This window comes from Callorhinchus milii, unplaced genomic scaffold (genome assembly GCF_018977255.1).
Source record: "Callorhinchus milii isolate IMCB2004 unplaced genomic scaffold, IMCB_Cmil_1.0 Scaffold2, whole genome shotgun sequence".
NCBI lineage: Eukaryota > Metazoa > Chordata > Chondrichthyes > Chimaeriformes > Callorhinchidae > Callorhinchus > Callorhinchus milii.
The window spans coordinates 24,226,331-24,240,988 of record NW_024704743.1 but is presented as its reverse complement, the minus strand read 5'-3'; the positions used below and the strand labels follow the sequence as shown (position 1 = coordinate 24,240,988).

Sequence of the window (14,658 nt, the reverse complement as noted above, 5' to 3'; positions counted from 1 at the left end):
TATGGCAACTACAACAACACGCATTTATATAGCACACTTCACGAGGGATAACATCGCAGAGCGCTTAATACCTTTATATTATTGGAGAGAAATTCCACCTGGCTCCAGGTTTACTCTATTTATAGAGCATTTTAGAGCTATTAGAATTTTATTCAGCCTTAATTTTGAAACCAGGTTTCTATGAGAATTTTTAAGAGCTACAGCAAAACAACTTCAACATTAAGACTGATTTCAACAATTTGTCCAATGCTGAATGCTGCAAAGGGCCGCATAAAATAGACTAAATGAAATATCTGCCCAAGTGTAAAGTAGACCTAAATGAAATATCTCCCCAAGTGTAATTTCGAATTGTTCCAATGGTTCAAATTGAAGTCAGAGTGAAATGTTCCTTATTGGGGAGAATTAACAAAAAATTAGCTAAAATTAATTCTTGTCCTGAAAATATGTTTTGTTAGTAAAACGTACGTTTATAAACTAATAAAAGAAAAGAATTAATCTTGCAAGTGAATCTTTCTAGCCTTCAGAGAATAGTTTGAGTGATGTCCCAGTCTTTTATTCACAGAATCGATGACCCCTGTGTTCTATCATTCCGACCTCCGTTCTTTCATATTCCACAACCTGGCGCCTTGCCACATCTGCAGCCTCCCAATATGCACTTGTCCCGTAGTGGAATGAGGCAGCACCTAGATGCAGCTCACCCTTCACTCCCAGCCTTGCACTCGGACCATCTATCAATCCTGACAGGCGGAAGGTCAGTATTAAGTGAATCGTGCATTAAATTGCGGATCGCAGCCTTTTCTGAAATGTGTTTTTGTTTGTTTAACTTTTGCGGGAGGGGAGCAGCTGTATCAGTTTTTTTTAAAAAAGAAAAAGGGTCAAACCATTCATGGTTTGGGTTCAGTTAAACTGGTATGGGGAATGATTATAACATCATCAACTCCAGTGGCTTCTGTCCCAACCATTGTGTCAAAATGGGTAAAAGTGAGAGGTTCCTTTTATTGACAGTTATTGACTGGTTTGACTGCAATTTTCATTATTGCGATAATTAATTTCAGTGACAATTACCAAACGTCGCATGTTTCACCCCTTGAAAGTAAAGTTTCAAACAAAATCTACGAATGCTGAAGAAGACAGAATAACGATGGAAATACACACCCAGGGGGCTGATCTTCACTTACAATAGAAAGCAGGGTTAACATTTGGTGTTTACTATTTCATTTCTGGTAAAAGAGCATACCCGAAACATAAACCAATCTTTCTCTTTCAGATCTTAACTTACTTGCTGTGCTTTTCCTGTTATTCTATGGGGGGGCAGGGAGGAGTACGAGAAAATGTAGCCTGTGATAATACAATGCCGCTCCCCCACCCCCACCACCCACCTAGGGTAGCAGGGGTTTCAGCCTCGTAACATCTTTTACGATTCTGAAAATGGTAATAAATCAGCTGCTTGAGGTTCACTCTTCCAGTCTCTGACACTCAGTGTTTTTTATCTAAATTGCACCCTGAATTGCAGGTCTCACATTGTATGTTTCATAAGTAAAAATGCTTTCATGTTGAAGATAAAGGTTCCTTCAATTTTTGTATGACCTTTTTGTGCCAGCTACTGTGAATTCCATATGTTTGTGTTATTTGGATCCATTGATTCTCCCACTCTGTTATCTCCTACAAAACCAGCTTATTGGGTTACATGACCTTGGTTAAGTAAATTACTGGTGTGAAAATATGAAAAATCCAATTTTTTGTCATCTGTTTTAAGATATCATACCTTTCACTGCATCATCAGCAGTAGGAAAATACTGCCACACATTTTTGTTTCATTTAAATCAGGAGCATTATTCTTCATAAAGTTTCATCTGTTTCTTAAAGACAGTTTGTAACTGTAGAGCAGTGTGGGTGGGCAGCACAATGGTTCACAGAAGAGCTCTGCAACAGAATCTGAGGATGCTGTCATCAGGTTTTGTGTGTACAATCCACAATGCAAATGAACTGCTAAATAACATGTTTTTTGAAGGGGGAAGCAAGGATAACCAGAGGGCAACTAACCCACTCTGTAGCTCATTCTCCTATTACACAGGACATGTAGCCTTCAGTTAAATAGTAATATTGTCAGTAGCCCTGGGTGCACATTTGAGCTATGAAGGGGAACAACAAGAACAAAATTACATTTATAGAGCGCCCTTCACGTCGGGAGGACATCCAAAGGTGCTGGACAGTCAGGGGTCAGGACCCGAGCATGGGGGAGGGGTGGGGTAGGGGTGAGGGAAGGCAGGGAGGTGGGAGGGCAACTGAAGGCACGACCGAAGAGGAGGGTCTTGAGACCTGCCTTGAAGGAGGCAAGGGAGGAAGCGAGGTGAAGGGACTGTGGGACAGAATTCCAGAGTGTGGGGGCAGAGAGGCTGAAAGCCCGGCCACCAATGGTAGGGCGGGTCGGGTGGGAGACATGGAGCAGGCCGGAGCCCGCTGAACGGAGGGAGCGGGCAGGTTGGTAGGGAGTCAGCAGGTCAGAGAGGTAGGAGGGGGCAAGGCCATGGATGGCCTTAAAGTTGACGACGAGGATCTTGAATTCGATCCTCTGAGGGATGGGGAGCCAGTGGAGTCGGGCGAGGGTGGGAGTGATGGGGTCACAGAGCCTGGTGCGCGAGAACAACAACAAGTTACAATTGTATAGTGCCTTTCACGTCGAGGGGACATCCCAAGGTGCTGGACAGTCAGGGATTTGGACCTGTTGGGGGTTTGGATCATGAGGGGTGGAGGGCAGGGAGGATTAGGGGTAGGAGGGTGAATGAAGGCACGGTCGAAGAGGAGGGTCGAAGAGGATGGGCCTTGAAGGAGGCAAGGGAGAGCGAGGCAAAAATACTGTGGGATGGAGCTCCAAAGGGTAGGGGCAGAGGAGCTGAAGGCTTGATCAAATTTTTTGTTTGGATTTTTTAACCAATTTTTGAGCCACATCAAAACAACCATTTTTACACACGAGGGAAAGAAAGTAACACACACTGCTCATCTTTGGGTCTACAGGTTGCCAATAGAGGAGGAAAAGCAGCGTGAAAAAGAGCGTGAGCACGAGAAAGAAAAGGACTGGGAATGTGAGACTTTGCGAGAAAGGAAGAGAGAAGCGATCACAGAACAGGAAAGGAAAAGAGAGAAACAGAGTGAAACGGAATGGGAGAAAGAAATAAAGCGAAGGAAAGAGATGAAACAGGAAAAAGCGATGGACCTTGACTATCGGGCAGAACAGAATGCAACTGCTGCCGGTGATTCAGGACCCAGACGGTTTGAAGGATGGAAGGATTTCATCTCGGCAATGGAACCATTCCAGCCCATTCATAGGAACAATGAACACCCCAAATCATGGTGGAGCACTTCATCTGCTCATACAGGTATTGCATCAAGATTTTTATTGTTGTTTGTAAAGATAAATCTGACCCTGACAAAGGGCACCACATCCTGAAAATCTATTTGACGGAGCTTTTAGGTTTGTTTTCAAACACACACCATTGCATCAGTCACATCAAGACACCTACTGACCACTTGTGCTGCCTGTAGTGTTGTCATGGAGAGACCAGTGAGCAGCACTTCTGGGTTATCCTCCATTCCATCAGTAGGCTTGTTGAGCATGCTGCCACGTTAACCCTTTAAACTCTCTTCCTCAAACCCTCTGCCTTGCCTCCTCCTTCCCTATCTTTAAGTCACACCAGAAGACCTTCCTCTTTGACCAGGAAGGTCACCTACCCCCACTGGCTCGGCATCAAGCTCCGTTATTGTTAAGCACTCCGAGATGCTATCCATGAAGGGCACTACATATATGCTCTTAAAAAAAGACAGTCAATTCACTTTACAGTATATTCTGTGAAGCATTTTGAGACGTCTCAAAGACATGATAAGACGCTATATCAAATACAAAGATTATTATATTATATAAAAAAGTTGTTGTTAAACAAATAATATTCATGTCAGATAATCATGTGACAAATAACTAAATAGCAGCTTCAAAGGCCGCCGTTGTACTATCTTCTACGCTATATCTTATACGAAACATTGCGGAAACTAAGTAATTCTAGAAATGGATTCTACACAGTACATCTTAGTAATATGTCTATTACATGCGGCTTTTATACATCAATGCCACAGAGCTGCAGCTTTATGGGTCATTCACTTTTTGGGGGAACTACTTCCTTTTCTGGCATGTGCAATTCTCCAATATTCCATGCCTTCCTCTATTTTACATTTTATTGGAACTGCCATTGTAATCTTTTTCTGAGTGCCTACGTTTGGTGAGCTGGTATCAATGTGATGAAGGGAAGGGTAAACCTCTACTGTTTCCAATGAGATTGCTCCTTTTAAAAAGGACCATTATGTTTTCACTTAACTGGGCTTTATTTGAAAGGCACGCACTTCAGCCCCATTCTGTCAAGTCAATTTTTTTTTAGGAGAGGTAAATATAACTGCCTTCATAGATGATATAATTTCATTGATTCCTGATGTGCATATATTTGTATTAATGCCACATGTGCTTTTATTCAGAATTAGAGCATATGCTAGGGGTAGCAAAATACTTCCAAAAGTTGGCTCAACATTGATTTGCCCTGAGTGAACTTAAAGGTCTTTTCCATTTAATCCTTAGTAGCCACTATCTGCTGTGCACAATTGGCTGCCGCATTTCGCCCACAAATATGCAGTTGATTCACTTTACAGTCTATTCTGTGAAGCGCTTTGAGACGTCTAGAAGTCGTGAAAAGCACTATATCAAATGCAAGGATTATTATTATTATCACAATTGCCAATACTTTACAGTTACATTATATCATCCTCAGCAGGAAACCATAAATAAAGCTTGAAGAGGGGTATATTTCGCAGTGTTGTTCATTAGCACCTGTGTGCCAAATAATAGTTAGTCAATTTGGTGACCTCTCTTCGACCGTGCCTTTGGTCTCCCTCCCACCTCTCTGCCATCCCTCACCCCTACACCACCTCTCCCCCATGCTTGGGCCCCGACCCCTGACTGTTCAGTGCTTTGGGACGTCCTCCCAACGTGAAAGGCGCTCTATAAATGTAATTTTGTTGTTGTTGTGATATTAAACACACTGGCGGACTCCAAGTGTGCTAGAGACTGAACATCCCCCCCCACAACACACGCTCTCTCTTGTCAATGGTCATGTTGAGAAGCTAGCTGGACTTGCAGACTGTAGCACCAGACTGCTGGTTGGCGGATGTCGTATACTTATGGAAACAGGCTCCTTAGGGAGACAGTGGAAGCAGAAAATGTTGTTTATTTCAAGAACAAATTAGGTAGATTTCTGCTAGAAAATAATATCTATGGATACGGTATATAGTTTGGGATATGACATGTCAAGTAATTGCCAGGATGGTAGAAGGCGGACAAGATGGACCTTGGTCTACTTTCGCCTAGCAAGTTCTTATGTTCTTATGTCAAGAACCTCACAATTAAGACTGACAAACTGGTTGCTTTGGACATGAAACAAAATTAAATTCATTAATTAATTCTGTAATGTTCTGCAGCTTGTTAGAGAGATTGTAGAGGAAACAAATCACTCATTTATAGTTTTTGGCAATGTCATCATATAACACAGCCAGTGATGGGACCAAAGGTCCCATGGTTTTCACCTTATGACCATTGTCATATACTTAAGATAATGCAGAATTTTGGTAAAAATCTTAAATTCAATCACAGTTTTGCAACCAATTTTCCACAGTTCCTACAAAGACCTGTGAAAAAAAGTTCCCAAATTAAGCTTGAATTTAAGATTTTTCCAAAATATTGCACAATCTTAATTTTTTATAAATGTGACTTTCACATTGTCTTCTCAAACTCCCCATTAAAACTAACTGGAATACACACTTCAATGTTGCTCCATTTTCACAATAAAGGTAGCATTAGCCACTAATGGGGTGAGCACAGAACTTTATTAACTCTTCATGTGCCTGTGCTTATTATAGAAGGCTTTCACTCTAGAAAGTGTTTTTTTTGTGTGTGATAAATAATTTATTAAACAAGCCCTTCTATACCTGGAAGGAATAAGATATGGATCTTATTGCAGGCCTTGTTCATTTCTGAGCCATCTCCTGGCTGACACCTACAGGACACATCAAAGGGTAGAAAATAATGACAGAAATAGCAGCAAGGACAAAGAGGAAACAATAGAGGTCCTAGATGGAATAGGAGCAGGCAGCTTGGTTAATTCATGCTAGAGGTGGCTTACCAGCTCATAACTCCCGCTGGGTAAAAAGTTACGCAAGTTTCCTTACTCCACATGACTCTGATTACCTAGCAGTAAATAGGAACCTAGTTGTTAGTCGATTGACGAATTGCTTTCCGGGGGTAATAATCCCTCAAAAAAAAATGTGGTCACTCAATCCACGACTATTAGTGTGACACAGCTGTGCGCAATTGGCTGCCACGTTTCGCCCACAAAATAAACAGTGAATTCACTTTACAATATATTCTGGGAAGGTTTGAGATGCCTCAACGAAGTGATCAGGTGCTATATCAAATGCAAAGATTATTATAATTATTATAACAGAAAACAACTGTCTGATATATCAAATGCACCATTTCTGTAACAGAGAGATAATAGATCTACCATTTTTTTAAATATAAAGGGCTATTTTTTATCTTAATTACGCAGACACAGAGAAGTAGCATCCCAAAAGCAATAAATAATGCCAAACATTTTCTTCTTTGCTTTGTTTCTCATCTTTTTGCCTGCATTAAAATAAATTTACCAGTATCACTGTGTGTGCAATATAACTGATTATAAATAGTAGTAATCCTTACATTTGGGATAGAACCTTTCACACCAGTATGAGGTTTCAAAGTGCTTCACAGGAAATATTGTAAACAAAACGCGGCAGCAATATCTCAGAAACAGCCATGAAGTGAGTGATCAATTTTATTTGGGTGATTGTTGGCCAGCACACCAGGAGAAACTGCCAACTTTGGTCTAAAAATAACACAGCAAGCGGGGGAGTGGAACTAGTTGGATGGCTCTTTCAAAGAGTTGGCACAGGCATGATGGGTCGAATAGCCTCCATATGCGTTGTACGATTCCATGAATATCCTGTAATGCATTATTTTATTTGAAGGGAATAGAAATGGTTTGCTGATCAATATTTATTTTTCAAAGAACAAAAAGAGTCGTCCTTGGGAAGTGGAAAACTTCGGACATTGCCTTTGGAGCCTGTTGCAATTCCTGCATCTTCTCTTCTTGGTGTGCCACCAATGGGGTCCTCGTATTGCTCACCCCGGGAAGGGAAGTGTGCTGTACGTCACGGCCATCTGCAACAAGAGAGGGAGGACAGACCAGTGCATGGAGTAGACTTTCGTCAGCAGCATCGTCAGCAGCAATCTGATCTGATCCGAGGACATCAACCTTCAGAGCAAGAACAGGAGAGAAGCAGGTGAGTGAGACGTCAGGAATTCAGCTATTACAGATATCTTTTCCAGGGGATATACTAAAAATCCCACTGATTTAGTGATTTATAAACTGAACTAGTGTATAGCCCAAAGAGGTGAGAATTCTCATACTTTTCCAATACTTAATGTCGTTTTATTTATTTATTTTCTCGTTCCAAACTTCAGTCTCATTTTTCTTCCTTCCTGAGGTAGTGAGACCTTCACCATTATGCCTTTCTTATGTGAAGCAAATTTCAGTTATTTTGTCAGATTTCATATTTCCCTTGTTCGGCTTGTGTGTGTACGTGTGTGGAGAGGCAGGTAGGGGGGCAGTCCAATTGATGAGTAAATTGACTGGCCACATTTTTCAATGAGGTGTTAAGTAACACAGTTACATATCAACATATCACAGGTCACAATCTTCACCCCACATATACCAAACTAAAGAGTAAATAAAGGCAAATTATGTTTAAATAGAGAGCTGTCTTCAGATTGTTGCCTGAGGTATTTGGAGAATAACCCAAACTGAAGGTTATTTAAGCACCTCATTTTCTGATATGCAAGCTCAGAGTTCCAAGATCATTTTGACTTTGATATATGCCAGATAATATGATAGATTTGTTGGGAAGAATAAAGTCCTGCAATGAAATGCTAAAAGTTTCATTAAAACTCTGCTCAATTGATCCTCAATCTACAGAAAATTCCATCTTTAATTTGTGACAAATGCTGGTTCTCACTCGATGGAAATAATTTTCCCTGTAAAGCGTAAACGGTTTCACACGTGTATAAAATCATACAGGTTTTCACCTTCGCCCCCCCCTCCCCCCACTCTTATTTATTGGCTCAGCTGAGCTGAGTAACAGGCTGTTCACTCTATACTCAGCCTCAGGAATAAACACACATGTGTCACTTGAATGTAGCCCCCCCCCCACTCCCACTCACACATCATAGAGTTCACCCACTCTGCACGCGGAGGTGGTTTGCAAGTGACTGGTGATATCCCTGCATGACTACATCTCTAAGTCTCAATGATGAGCCCGGCAGGTTGGTCAGACATCCTCGAAGCCTTGAATTACTTGTGTCTCTTCAGAGTCTCTTCAGTCACCAGAGAACCAATGCTCACCACCCCTTCTCCCAGAGGATAGATTTACACATACCATGGAATTACTCCATGAGTAACGTTTGATCTTTATCTTATATTAAATGTGTCTTTCTCCTGCAGAGTCACCCCTGAAGATGAAAAGCAAGAGCGTCCCTTGCACTTGAGAGCACCTCCTCCTCTCATTTCACCACGGCACCCTCTGAGAGAGCACTCCCCTCTTCCAAGACCCTTTCCATCTGTTCATGCAGTTCCATCAGCTCAAGCACTTAACTACAGCACTAACAGCTCCAGGAATAACTACGAGGTACAGAGGGACCCGGAAAGAGTTCAGAACATTGAACTGAAAAGTGAAAATTTGAACAAGACTGCTGGAGAACACTTTAATCCAGAGCTTCCTAAAACTTGCACTGAGAAAGATGTGAGCGTAATCAAGAAATCTGGACCGGCAAGTCTAAAATGTGTCACGGTGCCACTCTTAAAGGCTCAGGCTTCCAGCCGTCAGCCTGTAAAAGATGTTGACAGTGACTTCAAACACCCAATTGTAGACAGTCGTCGAGAGGAGCTGCAGAGAGAATGCTTGGATTTATCTACCACTTCTGGAGTAGCTGATCTCAGTCTGAAGAAACGAGAGCACTCTCTGGCACCCACCAGATCTGTGCCTTGCAGCAGTGATGCTCCAGTCATCAGGCTGGGCATTGAGGATCCACCACTCGAGAAGCCTGTTGTCAGCAAGTTAGATCTGGCAGAAAGAAAACTGAAAGAAGCTAGGGTGAATGGTAAGACAAGCTAGCTGGGTGTTGCATGACACCGTCCTGTAGACTATATATATACCTGCCAGTCATGATACAGTCCAGTACAATGCAGATAAATACGTCAGCCAGTGCACATCATACAGTTCAATACAATACATACCAGTATATCAGTGTCTTTACGGTAAAGTCTATCTAGTACAAGGCACACCATCCAGACTACCCATCTACTTCTTTTTAATCAGTCTGCATCAATCCATGTGTTCCTTACTCATTATTTCCATGATTTGTCACTTTAACTGACTCTTGTTTCAGTCTCAAAACTGAGTATAATGGGGAGGGAGGCTGGGATAGCTTGGATGTCCAAAATGGGTTGAAGTTGAATGTAATACTTACAGTGAAGTACCTGCAGAAAGACAGCTTTAGGGAAGTGACGTCATTAAGAACCTGATCGATTGCAAACCTTGAAGGTGACACCTTCACTTTAAACAAATCAGTCCCTAAATGTATCTAGGGATCAAGAGATTGCCATGTTATCAAGGTTTACTTGTAATGTAAACTGACTGAATGTTGATGTCACCACATTTCTTAACAAGCTTCCTGAGGGACGAGGAGTACTATATTTTTATAGCTGTGCTAGAATAAGGAAAAAATATTAGGTGGCACAACATAGAGCTGTTTTGTTTGCTCAGCCAAATTTCGTGACACTTGCAAAAACCCATTACCATGCTTAAGAGTATCGAAACCAAACTGAGAATTCCATGCATCCCACCTACACATAGAAATTCCATTCCAATAAGATATTTACCGAGACTGCCACAGAAGGTGGGTTTGATTCTGATATTCCATTGCCAAACACGTCACTTTGGAGGAAGTTCAGCTCCAAGGATACCCCACTTACTTTCCCACCAAGGGATGCATCCTGTTTATCTAATTCCAGAAAGTGTTACGCGCAGGTTGGCACGAGCCAAGGCTTGGGCGCTTGTGTTAGGGAATTGCTGGAGTGTAACCAGCTAAACCCGCTTAGCCTGCCATTGAGAGCACTGTCTGGCAAGTTTTCCCACTGCTTCTCCAGCCAGGACAACCCTACTCGTAAGGCCTTTGGCTTGCAGCATTAGCAGGAGCTGACAGGGAAGAGTCCCAGTCCTCAAGACTAGTCTGGCCTACTGAGACCGCCACATAAGGTGGGCTTGATTCTGACATTCCGTTGCCAAACACGTCATTTTAGAGGCAGTTCAGCTCCAAGGAGACCCCAATTACCTTCCCACCAAGGAGAAGAGTCACCAGTTGGTTATTCTTGTGCCGTGATTGAGGCACATTGAGGTTATGCTTGTGTTCCCTAACACAAGCCCCCAAGCCTTGGGTCTTGCCAACCTGAGCGTAATACTTTCTGGAATTAGGTAAACAGGATGCATCCCTCCAGGGAGACAGTCTGTATTCCATTCCAATAAATATCTTCTTGGAATGGAATTCTTTCCCTATTCTAGTTTGAGCCTTCACTGGGTGGATGTGGATGTGACAGCATAGCTAGGCTGGCTTATCAGCAGGACTTGGCAGGACCAGTCACTGCAGCCAGGGATTCTTCCCACTCAGCTCCCATTATCCCTACAAGCCTAGAACTGTTAAATGGATGTTTATAGGGATCAGTCCATGGTTATACCAAGATTATACACAATGGTAAATCCCATTATAAAGATGTAATGTAATGATCACTGTTTTTAGCAATCAGAGTATGATGGGCCTCACTCTGTAAGAGAATATTAGGTAAAAATTCTACCCTTGTCCAGATTTACTCTATTAATATGTATTTTAGAGTGCCTAGAGTTTGGCAAATCCTTAAACACGATCTTTAATTTTGAAGCCAGTTTTCTGTAAGTTCTTTTATCAACTACATAAAACAGACTTCAAAGGTGTAACTGAACTAAATTCTTTGCCAAATTCTGCACACTATTTAATGCTACATTAATAGAGTAAATCCAGGTTGAATTTCTACACAAGAATTGGATGAGTTATTCAAAATAAGCTGCAGTAAGCTACATAAATCATGTGTCACAGGCGAGTTACTTGGGTTGTATCAAAGTGGTATGAGAGGAAAGCTTGAATAACCTCATGTTCAGTGTTGCTGTAGTTTACTGATTTTTAATTTAGGTGCTGGCACTGCACATTGGTCTCCTTAGCTTCACCATTCACAAGCTGCAACTCATCCAAAACTCTGTCGCCCACAGCTTCATCCTTGACAATCTCTGCACACCCATCACTCCAGTCTCACCAGTCTTCACTGCCTCCATGTCCTACAGTGGATTGATTTCAAGGTCCTCACTCTCACCTACAAATCTATCCACTCTCAGACACCCACTCTCTGATCTCATCCTAACATACTCCTCCACCCACCCCCTCCACTCAGCTAATTCGAGCTTGCTGTGCATCCTGTGCGCTCTCCATGTCACCATCGGTGGCCAAGCCTTCAGTTCGTACATCCCTAACCTCTTGTACACCCTCTCTCTCTAACTACCTCTCCTTCTTGCCTCCTCCCTTTCTGTCTTTTAGTCCAGCCTTAAATCCTACCTCGTTTAATGTGCCTATGTATGTCCCCTCCCGCTCCCCCCTCTCGCTTGGTATCCAACCCCATCCCTGTAAAGCGCTTCGAGACATTACCCTACATGAAAGGTGCTATTTAAATGCAAGTTATTGTTGTAGAATTTTGATGCAGAAATGCTATGGTAGAAATTGAAAGCGTAGAATAGAGACAGTCTCTTGATGCACATATTTTCACAATGTATGTATTTTTCTTTACCAATCTTCATTTCCCAGGACAGCATTTTGGTTTGAACTCCTCAGATGGGGGAGTCTGCAAGGAGGTGATAAGAAGAAAGATGCACAGACTTGCCCAGCGAGCTCCTCTAAAGCTAGATGACACACCTCGGGTAGGCACACACAGACATCTCATAACTCTTTCACAGCTTAAAGCACTTCCCGTGTAACTATAGATTCATGTAACTGAGATTCAGGAATCAATTAGCCTCACATTAGTTCCTGGTCCTTTCATATCTAACATACAGGAAGTTAAAACATTTAAATTCTCTTCATCTGAAAATATCAATGGAAATCATTAGTCCTAATTCTGCAAAAATATATCGCACCAGCCCTTATTTGGTTTATGATTCTAAATACAAACTATTGGATAGGTTTTTATTTGCAACAGCAGCTCACCACTACATATTTCCTCTTATTGACCTGAAAAAGAGATATGTCTTGACCCAGGCAGTCTGAGACTTCACACTTAAATGCTGTTTCAAAGGCTGAATCCAGTAACCACTGCTAGAAGGTCTGCCTGTGTGGATAATGTAACTTGAGGGTGTGTCATGCTTACTTACAAATCCATACCCCCTCCACACACACACACACACGTTGCCCCTCCACCCCCCCCCCCCCCCCCCCACACACACAAGCACACACAGATGCGCACACACACACGATGCACCTCCATAACCCCTTCACAAACGCACACACATACACACACACACCCGCACTGCCCCTCCACAGACACACACATTCACCTAACCAGGAGCAGAAATTTCATCTGGGTCTAGATTTATTCTATTTCCTTCGCATTCAGCATGCAGAATTTGGCAAGTTACTGATTTCAGTCTTAACTTTGAAGTTAACACAGTGAATAATGAGCAACAATTAGACAAACCAGGGCTATTCTTTCTTGAAAGGAGACGACTCAGAGAAGACCTCAAAAAGTATTACAACATTATAAATGGGCTTGAAAACATAACCCATAACAATATTTAAGGTGCTTCAAAACAGTGGAACAAGAGGACATAAGTTTAGAGGTGCAAAGGGTAATTTCAGAACAACAACAACAACAACAAGATTTCATTTATAGAGCGCCTTTCACGTCGGGAGGACGTCCCAAGGCGCTGGACAGTTGGGTTGGGACCTGAACAGAGGGGTAATGGTCAGGGTGAGGGGAGGGAAGGGAGGGAGCGAGGAGGGGGTAGAGAGTCGAGAGGGGAGCTGAAGGCACGGTCGAAGAGAAAGGTCTTGAGACCGACCTTGAAGGAGGAAAGGGAGGAAGCGGCGAAGGCACTGGGGGATAGAGTTCCAGAGCCTGGGGGCTGAGAGGCTGAAGGCCCGACCACCGATGGTAGGGCGGTTGGGGCGGGGGATGTGGAGCAGACCGGAGCCAGAGGAACGGAGGGTATGGGCAGGTAGATAGGGGAATAGTAGGTCAGAGAGGTAGGAGGGAGCAAGGCCGTGAATGGCCTTGTAGGTGAGGATGAGGATCGTGAATTCGATCCTCTGGGGGATGGGGAGCCAGTGGAGGCGAGCGAGGGTGGGAGTGATGTGGTCGCGAAGCCTGGTGCGGGACAGTACACGAGCTGCAGAGTTCTGAATGACCTGCAGCTTGTGGAGGGAGGTGCCGGGAAGGCCGGCGAGGAGAGAGTTCCCATAGTCCAGCCTTGAGGTGATAAAGGCGTGGACCAGAGTTTCAGCAGCGTGAGGGGTGAGGTAGTGCCGTAGTCTGGCGATATTCCGGAGGTGATGGAAGGCGGTGCCAGTTGTGGCGCGGATATGGGGGAGAAAGGACAGCTCAGGGTCGAACAGAACCTCGAGGTTCCTGACCGGCTTTGAGAGGTGGAGAGTGCAGCCTTGGATGCTGATGCTGTCAGCGCCTGAGGTGCGGAGGCGCTGACGTGAGCCAATCAGGAGGGCCTCAGTTTTGCGCACGTTGAGCTGAAGAAAGTTGTCTCTCGTCCAGGACTCGATGTCGGACAGGCAGCTGTCAGGACATCGGTGGTCGTGGAGTTGAGGGTAGAGGAGGAAAGGTAGAGTTGGGTGTCATCCGCATACATGTGGAAGTTAACCCCATGTCTGCGGATGATGTCACCAAGGGGAAGCATATAGAGGGTGAAGAGGAGGGGACCGAGGACAGAGCCCTGAGTAACACCGCACAAGACAGTGCGGGGGCTGGAGGAGAAGCCGTTTGTGGAAACAAAATGAAGAACAGATACCAGGAAGTTTTTATTTACCCAGTAGGTAACTGAAGATTGGAACAGGTTGGGTACCCACTAGGGTGGGTATTCTGGAACAATGAAATCAAATGATCAAATGGGCGAAAGGATTTTCTTTATTCAAACCAAGATTTTGCCTCGCAAGCGAGAGACGTGGGTTTGATTCCCGTCTGGTGAAACCTTGGACAACTTTCCTTACTCCACACGCCTGATAATAATTCCTCAAGAAAAAAATAAATAAATTGGTCGCTTCAATCCACGACTTTGTAGGATACTGCAGTGTGCAATTGGGTGCTGAGTTTCGCCCACAAATATACAGTCAATTCAATTTACAGCCTATTCTGTGAAGCGCTTTGAGACGTCTAGAAGACGTGT

General features: G+C 43.4%; 1 protein-coding gene across 1 annotated transcript in view; it reads left to right on the top strand.

Annotated features, from left to right (window-relative positions):
* The window catches only part of LOC103176331 (genetic suppressor element 1-like), a 186,533-nt gene that overhangs the window by 168,888 nt on the left and 2,987 nt on the right, over window positions 1-14,658 (top strand). The window contains exons 6-10 of the mRNA XM_007889788.2: window positions 563-751; window positions 3,016-3,377; window positions 7,143-7,416; window positions 8,634-9,289; window positions 12,074-12,186. Of these exons, the coding sequence (XP_007887979.2) occupies window positions 563-751; window positions 3,016-3,377; window positions 7,143-7,416; window positions 8,634-9,289; window positions 12,074-12,186 (1,594 nt within the window). The remainder of the gene's footprint in view (window positions 1-562; window positions 752-3,015; window positions 3,378-7,142; window positions 7,417-8,633; window positions 9,290-12,073; window positions 12,187-14,658) is intronic.